Source organism: Lichenostomus cassidix, chromosome 1 (genome assembly GCF_008360975.1).
Source record: "Lichenostomus cassidix isolate B80296 chromosome 1, HeHo_3.0, whole genome shotgun sequence".
Lineage (NCBI taxonomy): Eukaryota > Metazoa > Chordata > Aves > Passeriformes > Meliphagidae > Lichenostomus > Lichenostomus cassidix.
The window spans coordinates 29,192,267-29,208,206 of NC_139479.1; the positions used below are offsets into that span (position 1 = coordinate 29,192,267).

The 15,940-nt window shown below is 40.9% G+C and overlaps 1 protein-coding gene across 9 annotated transcripts in view; it reads right to left on the reverse strand.

Annotated features, from left to right (window-relative positions):
• Positions 1-15,940, reverse strand: part of MAP4K4 (mitogen-activated protein kinase kinase kinase kinase 4) — a 167,540-nt gene that overhangs the window by 48,178 nt on the left and 103,422 nt on the right. For all 9 annotated transcript variants that reach the window (XM_085054527.1, XM_085054535.1, XM_085054518.1 and 6 more), the window contains exons 4-9: positions 11,799-11,924; positions 10,914-11,024; positions 8,008-8,098; positions 6,320-6,450; positions 4,060-4,114; positions 1,611-1,689 (exon numbers count right to left, since the gene is read on the reverse strand). In XM_085054527.1, the coding sequence (XP_084910653.1) occupies positions 1,611-1,689; positions 4,060-4,114; positions 6,320-6,450; positions 8,008-8,098; positions 10,914-11,024; positions 11,799-11,924 (593 nt within the window). The remainder of the gene's footprint in view (positions 1-1,610; positions 1,690-4,059; positions 4,115-6,319; positions 6,451-8,007; positions 8,099-10,913; positions 11,025-11,798; positions 11,925-15,940) is intronic.

The following is a 15,940-nucleotide window of genomic DNA, read 5'->3' on the forward strand; positions in this document are numbered from 1 at the left end:
ATTTCCCAGAATTTAAGATTATTTCACTTTTTACCTGAAGAATAACACACAAAAAGATTCTTATAGAACAACAGGTGGATGATGGTCAGTGTTGTCTGTTCAACACACTCACTTGGGGTCAAATTCTCCCTGACAGAATTTAAGGGCATGAACTGAACTAAATCCCTGCTACACATAGCATAAAGTGACAGGGTATGGGACTTAGCTAAGCCGAAGCACCACCTTCCAGAATTTGCACTTCATTTGAACTCTTGAAAGAGGACTTGTCCAGAAAGAAATCACCAAACTAGCCACTTCGCAAAATGCCAATAGTGGAAATACTCAAAACTGCAGTAAGGAACTGAAACAGGTTGCCTAGAAATGTTGTGGATGCCCCAGCCCTAGAACCATTCAAGACCAGGTTGGATGGGTTTCTGAGCTACCTGAACTAGTGAGTGGCATCCCTGTCCATGGCGGGGTTTGGAACTACATGATGTTTAAGGTCCCTTCCAACCCAAGCTCTTCTACGATGATCCTACAAGTTTTTCATCATTTGGCCTATCTTCTCATAACCTGCCACTGAGCACACTATCAAAACAGTTGAGTCACAGCAGCACTGCCTTTTATCAGAGTTGCTTTTTAATTGGTAGGTGCTCTCAACCTGCTCCAGAGCTTGGAGAGCAAACATTCTCACTACATGGTTAAGTGTGAAAACAATGATTTCCATCCATCAGTTCACTTCCCTACTGAAATAAAAAGGGCTGAATCCAATGTAACTTGGTTTTTCAGATTTTTCTCTCCTCAAGCCTTGAGTGTTATTATTTCACATAAAAAGCTTAATGAAAGGCTAACACAAATATTGTATATGCATCTCTATTCCCTTAATATATGCAGAAGGCCAGTCAGAGAGAGTGATGCCTTGACAGTACAAGTGCATAAATAAGTCAGTCCAGGTAAAGACCAAGCCCAGCAAGCAAGCAAAGTTTATATTATGTTGATATTGAATACACAGTCAAATCACTTCATTATTTTGACAGGATCACAGCATCTCATGATCACATTCAGTCTATAAGTAAACTCTTTCTAGGGAGTATTTTTGTTTCATATGTGCCAGTTGTAACCAGTAACTGGGAGGAAATCCTCTGATACTAATGGATTCTTCTCAGCTGGCAAGAAGCGTGCACTCAATTCCAACCGTTTACAATAATTATAGTAAAAGCCTTCATTAGTTTTAATAGCTCCTTTCTATTTAGCAACTAGAACACTATAGTACTGTTCTGTTTCTGTGTTATGATACATCTGAGAAAACATCCTGCATATTAAGAATGCTGCAGGAGTTTATTTTTTAAAATATGGATCCATTTGACAGCTTAATACAAATGCTGCTCTGTCAAAGAAAAAACCTTGGTATTTATTTTCACATAATTTGAGATGAGATTTCTCTGGGACAAACAGAGCTAAATGATGCTCGCATTTTATTTCATGGTTTGATTCAGTGACACAAAAAACTACAGAGATTTTTGCTAACTTAAATTGCTTTACAGTTCTGTGGAAGGGGTAACAAAACTGTATGTGATACAAGGAAACGACACACTACACAAGGCTAAAGGCAAGATATAATTAATACATACCATTTCTTGGATTTTAACCGTGGGGGAGGGTTCCTGGGTATCAGAAAGAGTGCCCTCATGGGATGCATGTCACAAAGCGCTGAAGGGAAGAAAACAAAAACAGAGACATACAGACACTGGTTTAGTTGCTCTCTCTCCATGCCATGACCTCAGCTTCCAAATCATTCCCACCATCCCAACCATACATGCAGCAGGTGCAGACAGCAACACGGCCAAATGGAATTAGCCCCAAATGACAATAATTCCATAGCTCCATGTGCCAATGGCAGCCCAAAAAGAGAAAGAGATCGAAGCATGGGTTAACCTCCAGAATCATCCAAGAAGGGAACATCTGAGCATAGCCCGCCTCCAGCCCCAAGCCTAACTTACTTTCCAGTCAATAAAATATTGGGAGATGATCATGTCAGAAGGGAAGAATGAGAGTTACTGTTTGATACAATCTTCCCTCCACCTGCCCTCCTCTCTCATCATGGTGGATGCTTGATTTTTACTCTCCAGACCTGGGTATTTTCTTTACTTCAAGGCATGATAGTTTTGAAGCATGGGAGGGTCTGTATCACAAAAAATGATTCCTTGCAGAACTGAAATGCAAACCCACCACTTTTGTCCAAAGTCTGGTTTGTTTCAGTGGACATTTAGTGGGAGTCCAGGATCAATGTTGGACAGCCTTTCCTCCTGTTCCACAGCAAAGCTGTAACACAGCAGAGCCAACACAGAGAAACAAGGGAGCAGGAAGAGAGGCAGCCCAAGAAAGGTCTCTAGGAGCAATGTTTTAACCATCTTCCTATGTTTGACCTCTTAGTCTCAGCCTGAGTAATCATGGCAGGATAAGGTGACATTTACCACACAACAGAAATTCAGGAGAAACAGACTGATGTGAAGAGAATTTTGGCTTCAAAAATAAGGGGCCTCAATCTTGGCAAAGGAGCCCCTTGGATGCCTGTGGATCCCTGCAGACCACCAAACTCAAGAGATGGACTCTTCAGCTGCCACTGGAGGAGGAGGTGGAGCCCACATACCAGAGGACAAGAGCTGTTAACCATTTACATAGGATTTTGCTTAGTTCTTAAATGCCACTCTTGCACTTTTATACAAAGAGGGACCAAACTCTGCTTTGGTTTGGAAATGAACAAAATATTATTGTCCAATTCTAGGCTTACAAAGCCTACAGACACAGCTTTTAACTGAAAGCCATCCAGACAACCCAATGCACTGAACAAAAAGGTATGGTAAAAAAAAGAGGTCAAGTGGTAGCTCAAACACTTATTACAGTGCTGGCTGAGGTGTCCTGGGAGCAGCTCTCACTCACATGGACATTCATGCAAATGTGCTATTGGAAAGGGAAAAACAAACCAACCCAAACCATCAGACCTCCAAAACATGAATCAACAAAATACCATTGTGATTTGATTTATAAATCTTACATTAATGTCAACAATAAAAACAAAACCAGGCAGCAGCTATAATGAAATGACCAATTTTTAGCTGGGAAATATCAATACTTTATTTCAACATGATTATTTCAAAGACAGACATTTCAAGCTGGGCTGTGGCGCAGTGGTAGGTTTTTTGTGTGTAAAAAAAATTAACTTGCTCTTAGGTACCTTAGGCTCTTATTTTTTAAATACAGAGCTCCAGTTGAGGTTAAGTACATTTGCAAGATCAATAAGGGCTTCCATAAAAATTATCATCAAAAGTCAAAATATCATGCCTAACTTCTTTTTTCAAATGTTTCTGTCCTCCTCACACATACCTGCTGTCTGCCTTGATATTCTGAAAGAACTATTTGAAAGGAAAAGAAGCTATTAAGAAGTTGGGCATTTTTGGTTTCCAGGCTTTCCTCTCAAGTCCAAAGGAGCTGATAATGATTCCTGCTTGAGAATACCTAAGTTCAATGCTTTATCCTGAAGAAGGATTTACATTTAGTTTAAGCCACGTCACTGCTAAGGAAGACTAACACCACCCACTGATGAGTGGAAACAAAAGGAGAAGCAATATTAGCCTAGACCAACAGAAAGCCAACACAGAAACAATTGCTACAAATGCTTTTTTCATTAAGGTCTGTTTCCTCAAGGCCCCACTGACCCTCTCCCCAGCTGAGGGTTCAGTATTCCAGGCCAGGCCATAGACAAATTGTGACACAACTCCAAAACACAATATACTACCCATAGGAAGGAAGTCAGACACTCGATTAGCTTCCAAATATTCCTGCTATAGAAATTAAATTACTGCAGTCTGCACTGTAGTGCTTAAACACAATCCTATCTTTATCAAAAGCATTGCTATTTATGGGATTTTATATTTATAGAGCAGGCAAAACCAAAGAGAACAGAAATAACATGGGGATACTTTCAGAAACCTCAAAACTGTGCTTAGATTACAACCAGCATTGCCCAAGCATATGTTTCAGCCCTAATGAGCCCACTGGAGAAGCACAGAGATCACTTACGAGGAGCTCCTTCTGCCATCTCTATGGCCGTAATGCCGCAGGACCAAAGGTCACTCTGCAGAGAGAGAGAGACACCATATGTTAGTAGGTGGATTTACCCATTCACACAGTAAGAGACTACTATTTAGAGAGGCCCTGTAGGTGAAGCTGAAACCAAATATCAAGGCTATTTAAATAATATAAGCCTCTTTTTTCTTGTAACAGTATCATAAAATCCTACTTTTCACATAATACAGATGTATATACAGAAACACACACACATATTCTTATGGAGTGAGCAAACAACTCTTTCTAATAACACATAAAAATACATTCACATTATGACAATGGGAAATACATTTGCCAGAAATCTAAGCCTGTGAAACAGTAGAATTTTCAATATTCCCTTGTTTACAAAGAACTGAACAAGGGCATTTCCAGGATGTGTAGAGTTATAAAAGCAAAAGCTCAGCTCAAATTTTAAATGGCCAGACTGTTCAAAAACTACAAGAAAGGGTTCTTCAGGTACATAAACAACAAGCAAGAACAGAAGGAAAATATGGGCTCACTGAAAGGAGAGATGAATTAGTCACCAACACTACTGAAAAGGCAGAGGTTCCCAAAATTTACACCTCTGTCTTTACCACAGGCATTACTTGTAGCCAAAGCCAACATTCCTCACATCTCAGCTTTGCTTGTAACACTACAGAACAAGAGTCCTTCAGTGGCAGCCTTTCAAGGTACCACCTCTGGCCAATGACTCTGACTCAGGAGAAACCAAACAAGAGGCAGAAAGATCAAACACAGGGAAGAGATGGAGGAGTCCTGGCAAGGAACCAACTGCAGAGACTGACATGGCTTAATGGGCAAAACACTGGAGGAGACTGCTGTGAGAGAGAGCTGTTCTTGAGGAAAGCAGTCTTCATTTCTGGTCATAATTGTGATTTAAAAAAAAATTACTTTCAACTAATGAGCAAACAAGCTCTTCATGCACTACAATCAGAGAAGCATTTCTAAAGATTGTATTTTCATACCCAGCAAGGCAATCTTCCCTTAGTCCAATTCAGCCATTTAAGCTAAATTGCACAGCCTCATGATCTTACAGAATTTTTGAAACATTCATTTTTTGGGAGAGACCACACTACAGGCTCCACCAGGAACAACAAATGTGTTTTCAGAGGCCAGAGGAGTTATTTTTCACATCATTCCTGCATTAACAAATATTGCAGGGAGTTTTTCTGCTTTATTATATCATTTAATAGCAAACCTTCCTTACCAATAACTCTGTCTGGAAAGATATAAAGCATTTAGTACAATGGGATGCTGAATGTAAAAAGCAATTAAATCAACAGAAATATGACCAATCTGATCAACCTTAGTCAAAATGTACAAAAACACCAATTCAAATAATCCAGGTGTTTTACAAAGATTTAGACACATACAAACATGCTGATAGCTAACACCACTGTCAGCCTCAGCAAAGTGATATAACTGATATTCAGCTCTATAATTCATTGTAAGGCCTTAATCCCTGGCTTTCTGATATCCTTGTTGCCCTTGATTAAAGTTGGAACAATGCATTAGTATAAGTGAAGATTTCTTTAAAAGCATATTTTCAGTTTTTTTCTTTCCTTGTGCTCTCGTTCAAATCAGCTGAGAAGAACTTTTAAGATTACAGTATGCTTTCACTAGATATATTTAACTTTAAATACATATACCTAATATTCTTAAAGGTAGTGCAAATACCATCGAGCCAATTATGGTTTTGCAGTAATTAAATCCTTGGTTTGAAGCAAGCTATGTAAAGAATTATCTTTGTTAAGAAATGTTGTGATGGATAAATTTTTATCAAAAAAATCGTGTATATGTACTCTGAAATCAGGAACAGTTTTAATAGTTCCTTCTGTACTTCACTGGCTCTCCAGGTAGTGGTTCTATTTAAGGCGACACCTAAAATGTATTGTTCTGGGTTACTACAATAACTGGGACATTGTCTAACACAATTTCAAGTACAACCATTATACAAATTGAGAACACAAGCGTTTCCAGGTAAACTCTTTTTTGCCTTCTCTGAGCACCTACAGCACCCTGAAGTCCTATACCTGCGTCTCAAAGGTCACAGCTTGACAGTCTCCTTACCTTGTACTTCAGCAGTAAGAATGTAACTACACAAAATAGTTATTACTCCTACAAAGTATAAGAAGTCTCAACAACTGCCACAGTTAATGGATATTTATACTACAAGTGTATGTTTGAGTTTTTCTTTGAACAAGACTCTTACTCTGTAATCGTATGTCGCATCTGGATTCTCATCACAGGCAATAACTTCTGGAGCCATCCAGTATGGAGTCCCAATAAAAGTGTTTCTCCTGCCAACTGTCCTGTCCAGCTGAGCGCTCACACCAAAATCCACTGTGGGTGGGAAAAGAGTAAAATGAAATAAGAGGGGAAAAATAACACAATAATTACTTTTGCAAAGTGATTTGAAAATAAAGTCCTGTAGATGTTCCACGTGGGAGGACCATGCTGAAGAGAAATATGATGATTAATCCTGAGGCAACTGAGCCCTTGTGGTTCACACACAATTTGCTTGGGCACAAATGTCAAGGGACACAGTAGCATACAATCACCTCTCCTGTACCTCTCACTGGTCTGCCTGGACAGAAGGGAGAACACAGCTGCAAAAGTACTGCCTGGGAGGCTGAGAAAGAGCTAGTCCCTTCCCACATGATGAAGCCAAGAACCTTTGCCTATACAGAAACAGGCACTTCCCAAAGGTACCTCTCGTGCTATGGGAAAATTGCATGCATGAACGCATGCCTCTTTCAGCTCACCACTCTCTCTGCTCTAAAACTGGACAGCAAAAATAATCTGCTGTTCAGGAAGCTGCTCTCTGCTTTAATGCACAGAGCAGAAACATCAATGGGAGCAAAAGATGAGGATTATTCAAGAAGTGTTAACTTAGAGCACACATGCACACAGGCTGCAAAAGACATGCCCATTTCATCACAAAGCAATTACAAAGGTGTTTTCTGCCTTTCGGTTTTACCCTGTTCCTGACCACAGTGTCTTTCTATACATCTTTCTAAATGTCTTTCTATACCAGTAACTGCATCTGCTCTAAGAGGGTTGTGTCAGCTTCACTGCATCGGAGTGACACTGACAAGCTGGTGTAGACAAGCTCAGTGGAAGCAATGGTTTGGAAGCTACTGCGCTCCATTTTGGACCAAACAAAGGAAAGCTCTCCCGAGAGCTTCCTCCTCCAGCAGCCGGGACATCTTCCCATGCCTCGTGCTGCAGGAAGGTGTAATGCAAACCAGAAGGGATGTGGGCTGGGTGGGAGGGCTTCAGCATGGCTCTATATTTAACGAGAAAAAGGTGGCGAGTGTAGTGTGATACAAACACAGAAGGTTAACATGTGCACTAACTGAAAGAGACAAATTAGACAGGAAATAAAAAAAGAGTATGTCCACTTGGCAGGAGAGAAGAGGCCAAGGATGAGCACGATTTTCAGCAGGCATGCCAGAGCTGGAACTGTGTTTTGAATTTGATGCCACAGCTCCCTTGAGAGTGCTGTCCAGATCATATTTGTGTGTCCAGAACCTGAACAGCAGGTGCTATTTTAATTAAAGCCAAATACAAGTGAGACTCCTGTCACTTCCCGAGTCCAGAATAAAGTGAATCAGAACAGACTCAAGTCACACACAACTCAGTGGGGGAAACAAAATGATTCCTGCACTGATTCTGGCATGAAAACCAACATCTTCTAACAAAATTCAGTAACAACCTGTGCTCCATCCTCTCCAAGCAGGAGGAAATACATGCAGGCTGTCAATCCAGATGGAAGCAGTGACAGACTACTCATGCTATAAAACACATTGCAGGGCTCTTACAGGATGAAATTAATTTGGGAACATCATAAAACCAGAGGCTGAACAAATGAGGAAGTGGACATGTGTGCCTACTTACCAAGTTTCACTTCTGCATTCTCTGTTAACAACACATTTTGCCCTTTGATATCCCTGTGAATCACATGATGGGCATGAAGATGCGCCAACCCCTGCATTAAGAAGAAAGGAAAGGATGTTCAGAGTTAGGCTCTTGGCTTAGCAACAGCCTACCCATACCCAGCAGCCCCAAAGGTCACAGCACTGTGTCTCGACCTCTTGCAGCTGGGTACAATGGGACCTGCAGCAGCCGTGTAGCAGCACACCACCCACACAGCTTGTGGTGATGGAGCAGAGACGCAGGCCTCAGGTCATGCACACACAGCACCGAAATACAGCTCAACATCTGCACCGTGCAAACACCTCACAGCTGTCCTGTGAACAAAGTTCAGCTCCCAAAATGTCTCCATGCAATTACATTCTAAATGACATCAGCGTCAGTGTATGCCACTGACACGGACAGGGTCACACAGAATTTAGCTGGGAAGGGAGGTGGAAGGAGAAAGGAGGCAGCATCAACATGTATATATGCACCCCTGAGAAGGGGACGGGGGCGTGATGGACTGGCAGTCATGTTTGAGGGCAAAGGAGGACTGATGACAAAGTAATGCTCTCCTGCAAAGCTGCAATTTTCTTCTCTAGACTCCATAAATATGAAGCCAGATAATTGTACCTCAGGAAAAAAAAAATGCAAAAGAAAAAAAGAGTAAAAAAAAAGAATAAAGCATAAGCATTAAACTTTCCAAAGGAAACAAAACCTCCTGGCATACGGTGCTTTTTGTTGAGACAGCACCTGGATACATGCCCCAAAGCATTAGCCATGTGGAGGGAGGGCTGAGAAAGACATATGTTGCATTTTACTCTCTAATGTAACTGGGAGAACAACAGGCAACCCTCTCAGCAACTGCCTGTACTTCGGGTTCTCCTCAGTTTTCTGCTCGGAAAATTGTAGTTTCCAGTGGGATCATCTTGCCTGTTCATGTTGCCCTCACAGTCTTTTTAATGTTTTATGAAAAATAAAGAAATAGAACCTTTACAGCTGCAAGAGGTTAAGAGAGTAGTGGTTGCTGTAGAGAAGTATTTCCTAACACATGTTCTTCATTAACTGATCATTTACCAGTTTGCCTACATAACCATTGGGCTGTTTTCCTTTTTTAAAACAGTTAATGAGTATGACAAAAAACACCACCCATTGCTCCTCCTCCACAGGTCACAAACAAATCAAGTGAACGGCTGACGTCCCCGAGACCCTTCACTGACTGCTAATGCTAAGAGTGGTCTCATTTTTCACAGCAATGAAGGCTTTTCCATAGCTTCACACAGGATATTTTTTAAAGCCTTCTGCTACTCCAACCCAACCAGAGAGATAATCGTCTGTTCTCTCCAGAGTACCATCTAACCTTACTGAAAAAACACATTTGGGGTTGCGAAGGGCTGGGAGGAGACAGAGGGGCACGTCTCCACTTTCCAGCAGTCCCCAAACCTTTCCAACCACACAAGGAACCACTGTGTTGACTTTCACCTGTGTCTCCACCTACACCAATCTCTGGCACTTTAGCTCATTTTAACTTTGTGTTACACAACCTCTCTCCTCTGCCTCTCTGACAAACTCTGTGTCGAATCAGGTTTTGAAACACCTCATAGCAATGTGAGTTTAGCATACCTTTTTTCCAGATATGCCAGTTCCTGATGGCCAGTAATTAACACTCCTTTTGCAAATGTTTCAATGAAATGAGAAAAGAGTCTTCCCTAACTCTTTTCGAGGTAAATAATTTTTTTCCTCTTCAAAGCAAGTGTTTAACTGCTTTATCTAAGGAGGATTTAGGATGAATGCACCATAGCATGGAATACCTCCACGGCCACATGGCTCTCAAATCAAGCATAAGATAGTCCTGCAGAAGTTAGTTTTCCTCATATTAAAGCATGCTATCCATTTGTTCTGAAATACAACTTCTCCCTTATAAACAACTTAAAATGTCTAAATGCCAGCAGCTGGACTCTGCTCCAGCATTTGAAATTAGAGCAAGAGACCAGAACCATGTGTCTCCCTCCATCCTCATCTTAAAAACTGCTAAGGCAGAGCAAATGTGTAACACAGACAACAGCAGCATTGATTTACACAAGAGCCAGTGCTTGTTTCCTTTAATATAAAGCCCTTCAGAACTTCATTTATGATTAAGCAATTGAACAAACATACTGTGTAGTGGTATGGGTAGGAGGCAATTTGTTTTACAAAGAAGCATGAGGAAAACTATACCAGATTTACTTAGTGAAGCAAAACAAATGCCAATTCAAAAAGCATTTAAACTGTACCAACTGGAAATTAAATATTAAGAGTAATTAGTTAAACTTTCAATTTTAGAACAACTGGTAAGCTGCAACCCTCTTCCTGAAAAACTTCTGCAGCTCTGCCTGTGAGCACTGCACAGGGCACAGCCACACGTGACAGAGCTGCTTGCTCTAGATAGACTGCAGGGATAACACAAGATGAGAGCACATCACAGCACAGAAGTCCTGACTGCTGGCCTGAGCCAAGAGCTCCCTTCCTCCATGGACTTGATTAGGAGCAGAAAAAGGCAGCTGCAAGCATATTTAGAAAAACCCATTCTGTATGCTACTGTGCTACAGCACTGTTTCAGCCTCAGCTCTTATGGACACTGTGTCACAGCTTCTACAGTAGGTAGGGTCACTGGCTCCTCTACTGCCTTCTCATGACTAGAAATTGCTATTTTCTGCAAGGCTTCTGCTACAATACAGTACAATTCACACCAAGTTAAATGATGTGGAGCAGACATCTATCTGCTCCTACGCACTCTCCAAGTGATGACATGGCTAATGGGATTGATCAGAAACAGCTTCTTGCGGAGCCTCAAGCTAAGCTACATCTCTGTAAGACTACTTCTGTGTGGGGCAGACTATTTTCCTTACCCGGAGAATCTCTCTGGAGATATATGCTATCCAGTCTTCTTTCAGAGTATTCCCTTTTGTGTTCTTTACAAGGTCTGTGATAGAGCCAGCTCCACAAAACTCCATAACAAGCTGCAAAACAAATATCAGTGTATAACCAACATTAAACACAGATCTCAGTTGTTTAGCAAAGCAAAATAATCAGGTTACAGCATTGATCTGGGAAACTCTTGTGAAGCAGAGAATATATTTTACATCTCTGCCTGGCAAATGGATTCAACCAAATGTCTTCAATGTGTGTTAGACATACACGGAATATGTCTCACATTAGTTACCACATTTTCAAGGACTGATTTAATCACTGTAATTTAATGCTGGGAATCTGGATTTGCTCAGCTATGCAAAATGCATTAGCAGTAAGAGCACATCCAATGCTGAAAGAATCAAACTGATCACATCACTGCAATATATCTTATCCTTTAACTTCCATTTATTTATGGAAGAACATGCACCCTGCCATTTCAAACCCAAACTTCAGTCCTCTAGAGGTTGTAGATGAGGTGGGATGAAAAATGTAATGGGTACAATTCTCAAGTGCAGCTTTCTTTTTACAGTCACATATTCTTACTGCTCAGCTCAGCTGTCTTGTTCCCATGAAACGTTACTATCCATCTGGGAAACCGGGGAAAAAAATTACTCAAAGAACAAATCCACTGCTTACAGCAAATCTTGGTTCAGCCATCCCCTTAAGGATATGTGATTAGCCTCCATGATTCACTTATCTAGCTGTTCAGACAAGCACCCAACTCCTTTAGTTTGTCTGTCCTTAAAGTGGTATTTCTCTCATCGTCAAATCATATCCACTAGAGAAAGACTTACAAACATGTCTGAAAAACATCTGCTTACCCACAGTTGGTCATCATGTCCTGGAGGACTTTTCTTAATGAAAGCACCATAATAAGTTGCAATATTTCTATGATGAGAATATTTCTTTAGCATATTAATCTCCAGTTTGATTTCTTCTTCTTCATCCTTTGGAAAAAATAAAACAAAACCCCATATTTTTAATATACCGCATGCATTATTGATTTATTCTTCACTTTCACACAAGTACATTTTTTTTAAAGTTCAATTTATACCAGCATCATGTTCAGTAAACCCCTCTAATGCTCATCCCATCAAAATCCTGTTTATTGAGATGGTCTAAAACAGGTCTTTACCAAGTTTTCAGTACCACAAAAAAACAAATAAAGGATGAACTGGACTTGACCCAGTGATGAAGTATGACATAACCTGTTTCAAAAACACCATGCTTGTAATACCTTAAGAAAATGCATAGCTAGCAGGCTGGGAATTTATGGTAGAGGAGTATTATTTCCATATTCCTCATTTTTTCTCCTTTGATTTTGGAAATTTCAACCAGTTCTGTTTAAATGCCAGGCAGTGGCTTTGTGCAACCAGCTGCCATCTCAGTGCCAGCACGGGACTGGCGCAGGAAAACAGAGGTGGAGATCAGGAATTCCCCTTACTGCAAGAAAAAGGCATTTGCCTCGTGCACAAGTTTCCTCCTCCTCCATTGCCTCTGTGGAGGAAGAGCAAGTGCATCAGGAAGAACAGGCCAGGAGCCCAGGCAGTAAACAGGATGCTGAGACACAAAGGCAGAGGAAGGATTTCCCCCAGCTCCCCCCACGCCAGCGAGGTGCCAAGCAAAGAGCAGCTCAGGTGAAGGGAGGTCATCCCTTCAAAGAGCTGAAATGGGTAACACGATGAAACCACTCCTTAGAACACCCACAACCTGGTTTTGAAGTGACAGTAGGACATGTTGCGTGGAAGGATCCATACACACTTTGAGGTGGTGTCTGAGCAGGCAGCCAGCAGATACAGAAGAAGGAGCAAACACCATCCCACCCTCAACTCTCTGTTCCCATACCTAGACAGCAGGTATGGGGAGCAACTTCAAGCACCTATCAAGGCAACAAACTACAAGGCAGATGGATATCCCTTTTTGCTCCACAATTTCATATCCGCATATATCCAAACAGAAAAACATCTACCTTAAACTGATTCCAACTCCCTAGGGTTGCTGGCTGATGGGAACGGTAGCACATATTTTGATTATCCTGTGATGTTAAAGCTGATTACATGATAAAAATTTTAAGCCTTAAACTTCCTTGCAATTTGTACCATGCTAGCAATCAAATATCCTATTCATGACATACATAGATGTTAATACTAGCTATATGTTAACTGTTTATACACACTGGTACACATGGCTTGAACAAAAGAAGTCACTCTGTGCTACAAAGCAAACAATTATTTCAAACACTCTAATAGTGGGCTGCAATGCTTACTTGTACATTATTATGACAGAATTCCCAAAATGCACCAGGGATAAACTATTCTTGTATTTCCTCATGATGCATCTTTGAAGTAAAATACTGTGTATTTCTGGAACACTGAACAAAATAGTAAAAGTCTTGTAAATAAAAGTTCCCAGTGAACAGCAGCCCTGGGAGAAAGCGTAGCCAGAAAAGCTTTTTGAGCCAAAAGCTAACTTAGTACTTCCTCAGCTGCTTCTGTTGTCCTTGCTGTTGCATGACTTTTTTTTTAATTCAGCCTATATGCAAAAAGGAAGAGAAGGAGAACACATACACCAAAGGAGGATACTACACTAAACCTCTGAACCGTGCATTTAGAAAAAACAAAAAATGCAACAGTAGCTTTGTTAAACTCGATGCTTTGGAACTCAATTGCTGATAGGTTAATACATACAATTGGATTAATCTGCTATATATTGAACTGACTTTTTAGATAAAAATTATTTCCTACCCTCAGCCCACGAACACAATAGCTTTTACAATACAATGGGCAGGATGTCCTAAAAGCTGTTTGTGTTTATTTATTCTAACAGCAGCCAAAATGACAATACTTACACAGGATCTATTTCTGAAAAATAAAATAATAAAAATCCCAGCCTTCCCTAAAAAAAAAAAAAAAAAAAAACACAAACCAAAACAACCCCCCACCAAAATAAGAAAAAAACCACCCCAAACTAAAACAAAAAAACAAACCCCCACCTGAAGAACAAACAACAAAAAAAGCACATCCAGAGCCAGCAGAATGTGGGTAGTTACTGCTAATTCAGCTCTCCACAGAGTCTGTGTCACAGCACCTGCTCAAATGCCTGCAGCAACCCCAAACACCTCCCTGAACTACAGCTAATAATGGTCTATGTTCATATTTCAGCCCTTTGAGCACTTGTCCACAGCACAAATAGCACCTCACCTACAGTTCAATCCAGTCCAAAATCCAGTCTACAATAATAAATGGATTCAGTAATTTTTGTCAGGCTTTGGAAGAGTCCACTTACTTAGTGTGGATCGATAACTCCTTGGCAATGAGTCCTGAAGACTTTGTGGCGACAGAAACTATTATGAGGATTAATCAGCACAGAAAAGGCTGCAGCACCAGAGTGGTACAGCAATTGGTGGAAGACATGAAAAAAAGAAAATTTAACAAAAAAGTTGGCCAGACCAAAACTGTTCTGTTCCAGATTCAGGAGCTTTTTTTTTTTCCAGGGTACAGGTCATTTCATCCCAATGTAGACATCTGAAAGAGGCCAAACAATGCGCGCCCTACTGGTGTTTACTTCTCCCCAGTAACTACAAAAGGAGGGTGAGGTCATTAGCCAAGATCCAGACACCAATCTTGCAGATGTCTTGCATCAGGGTGAGATGAATCCCACCCAAAAATCTCACCGGAGAAGGCCATTTCCGCACAGGTCTCCTTATGGACACACGTGCCTCAGGGAGGGTATGCTGCAGCGTGCAGCAAGGATCCTCCTGTGCAGAGTGAGGTGTTTCGGCAGCCGTGCTGGGATTTGGACATGTGAGCCAGCCTCAGAAATGGAAGGTCTGACACCTCCTCCAGACAGCACAAGCACTGCACCACCACCACTAACAGTCCCTTCATTTGCAGAGGCAAGGGTATCACAAAAGCACAAAATTAAAACCGATTGAGGCAAGACTGTCATTCTCACGAAGTAATACAAAAGTACATCCTTTTTTCTTGGAGGAGAGAGGCAGCTGGTGAGCCCTTCCTAGTGATTTTATGCAGCTGGCATCAATTACCACTTTAAGCCATTATCTGTGAATACAAACTCCCATTGAAACCTTCTTTGTCTTCCCTCTGATGGAGCTGGTGAAAGAGTTTTATACTTATACATTCTCTGTCTGTTTGTGACAGCACGTCTGATTACCAGTAATTTTTGCAGTAAGCTATACTTTTGCAAGACTCACGTGGTTAAATCCAGCTTGGAGAAGCTTTCCTCTCCCTTTCCAAGTGTTTCCCTTCAGAGACTAAATGGACGTGCCAGCATCCCTAGGGATTTTTAACTGCAACACACTTTTACCAAAATAATCTTGCCTGTAGGATTAAAACCTGCATATGACTCCTACACAGAAATCCATCTATGTACATTCAGATCATTTCTAACTATTTGAATTAGCATACTAAAGGTAAACCCAGGTGTGTTACCTCTCAGCATACCACCCAGCAGCACCTGATCAGCTTGCTTACAGCTCCATCACAAAACAACACCCCTTGTTCTTCCATTCATCCTTGCATGCTAAATATCAGTGTGGGTTTTTCTGCATGCAGATGGCAAATCACTGACTTCTTATTTTTATTACTTCAGTGTTTACAAAATTGCAATGATTTAAGCAGTTGAATGATTTAAGTATCTGACCATGGTTGCCACTGGAAAAACTCGCAGTCAAAAAAATGTGACTAGTGCCAGATACATGGAAGGAGGATTATCAGCTGTTTTCCAAAGGTAAAGCCCCACCCACTGCATAATTATTGAAAGAAAATGCTGCTTATTTACACAAACTTTTAGAAGATGAGGAATTCAGAAACACTTTGCTGGACATTTTGTGGGGATGGAAAAGAACAGAACTAAGCTCTAGAAGTGTCAGATTCAGGGAGGGCATAACCAAAGGAAAAGAAAAATCACTTCAAGTCTGTCCCTAAACATCATTGTCTAGATG